The 1,599-nt window shown below is 42.4% G+C and overlaps 1 protein-coding gene across 1 annotated transcript in view; it reads left to right on the top strand.

The window, feature by feature from the left end:
* Positions 1-182: 182 nt before the first annotated feature.
* LOC108759113 (uncharacterized) overlaps positions 183-1,599 on the top strand; it is a 4,343-nt gene continuing 2,926 nt past the window's right edge. The window contains exons 1-3 of the mRNA XM_018504402.1: positions 183-208; positions 482-529; positions 593-682. Of these exons, the coding sequence (XP_018359904.1) occupies positions 183-208; positions 482-529; positions 593-682 (164 nt within the window). The remainder of the gene's footprint in view (positions 209-481; positions 530-592; positions 683-1,599) is intronic.

Below are 1,599 nucleotides of genomic sequence, written 5' to 3'. Positions count from 1 at the left end.
TATTAGTTGTGGATCCAATAAAGAATCCTCGGATCTGCTATGTTCCACATAATGGAGCATAATCTTGGATTTATTTTTATAATTGATTACAATTTTTATAATTGACTAATAGAATTGTAGTAATAGAGTTGAACATATTGTAGTAGTGTTAAGATTGGTTTAAATTAGTAATATCACTGAGGATGACCAGAGTAAGGGTCGAAACGTCGTATGATTAGGTTTTCAATGATATATAATCTGTAAATAATACCTTTACATTGATATTAATACTCGCAATTTAATAACTGGCGTAAGGCTCTAATAGCCCACTCATCATTAAAATTTCTGTATCAAATGCTTTGTATGTAAGTATTTTTGTCTGTATACCTATATATATGTGTGTGCGCGCGTGTGCGTGTGTGTGTACACACACAAAAAAAATATATATATGTATAAATATGATATTTTATTTTCAAATGTTATGATATATATTTTATTGCAGAAATATAGACAGAGGACCTGCAAGTCAAATAACACAGGAAAAAAACAGGTAATAGAAAATATTTTCTATTTTTAATAAGAAAATTAATGTAACAAAATTGTATATTTTCAGCAATATGGAATCTGCAGAGACACAGCAGAAGCATCTGGAGAAACATATTGAAATCGAAACCTGTTACGTCTTGAGCGCGAGATTTCGGCGGTCTCGAGACGCGACACGAGTTCGCGGGAACGCGAGCGCGGAGCGGGGCGCGCGGGGTGAAGCCTTGACTTCAATGTGGTGTTTAGACGCGTGTCTTTATTATTATTACGGGCAGCTGTCACCAGTGCTCGGAATTGAGCACGATATTCGAGAATTATATATGTGATTTCACGAATTTACTAGATTTTAAAGGTAATTAGCCTTCCAGGTCCTTTCTCATAAAAATAAAATAGAGAGTTTAGAGGAAGCGTCAGTTAGGCTTCATCTCGCTGTCTCTCTATCTACACTCTCTTGTGTGATGAGAAGGATTTGGAAGGAAATGAAAAGGCTTTTAATAAGAACAGAATGTTTAAGATTGTATGATTTTAATGTTTAATGTACAAGGCGTGATAGCTACCACGCGAGGCTTATTTGTTATTATCGCGGGCCTCGTAGGCTTGCGCACGGGCGCGATGTGCGGTGGCGATCTCAGAGGCCTTGGTTGTGGCCTCGGCGCAGGCTTTGCGGCTTTAAGCCTCCGGAGCGAGGGAAGCGTCCGGTTTCTTCGCGATCTCGCACGTGCGAGGGGGTGCGTCGGTATTCGCTTCCGTCCCTTTTCCGGTCTCCGTTTCCCAGTACTGGGCAGGGTCGAACGCCCCCTCTTTGAGCAGCTCTCGCTGGAGCTCCTTCAGGTGGGTCCGCCACCCTCCTCGTTTGCCGCGTCCACGTTTTTTTTTAGGCATCTGCTTCAGAAAGAACGTTTTGTAATGGCGGCAGATCGGAAAGAAAAGAATGCGAAAAGACCTCGACGCCGAGAAGGCGCTCGTTAGAGTTTTCGCTAGGAGGTGATCTCCACGTCGCCGTGGTTTGCGCTGTAGAGATCAGGCAAAGGATTAGCTCGTCTGACGCCGTGGTTGGCGCACGATCGGAGCTGGAAT

This window comes from Trachymyrmex cornetzi, unplaced genomic scaffold (genome assembly GCF_001594075.2).
Source record: "Trachymyrmex cornetzi isolate Tcor2-1 unplaced genomic scaffold, Tcor1.1 scaffold1684, whole genome shotgun sequence".
Classification (NCBI taxonomy): Eukaryota; Metazoa; Arthropoda; class Insecta; order Hymenoptera; family Formicidae; genus Trachymyrmex; species Trachymyrmex cornetzi.
The sequence above is the reverse complement of the archived record's forward strand: the minus strand, read 5'-3'. Positions and strand labels throughout refer to the sequence as shown.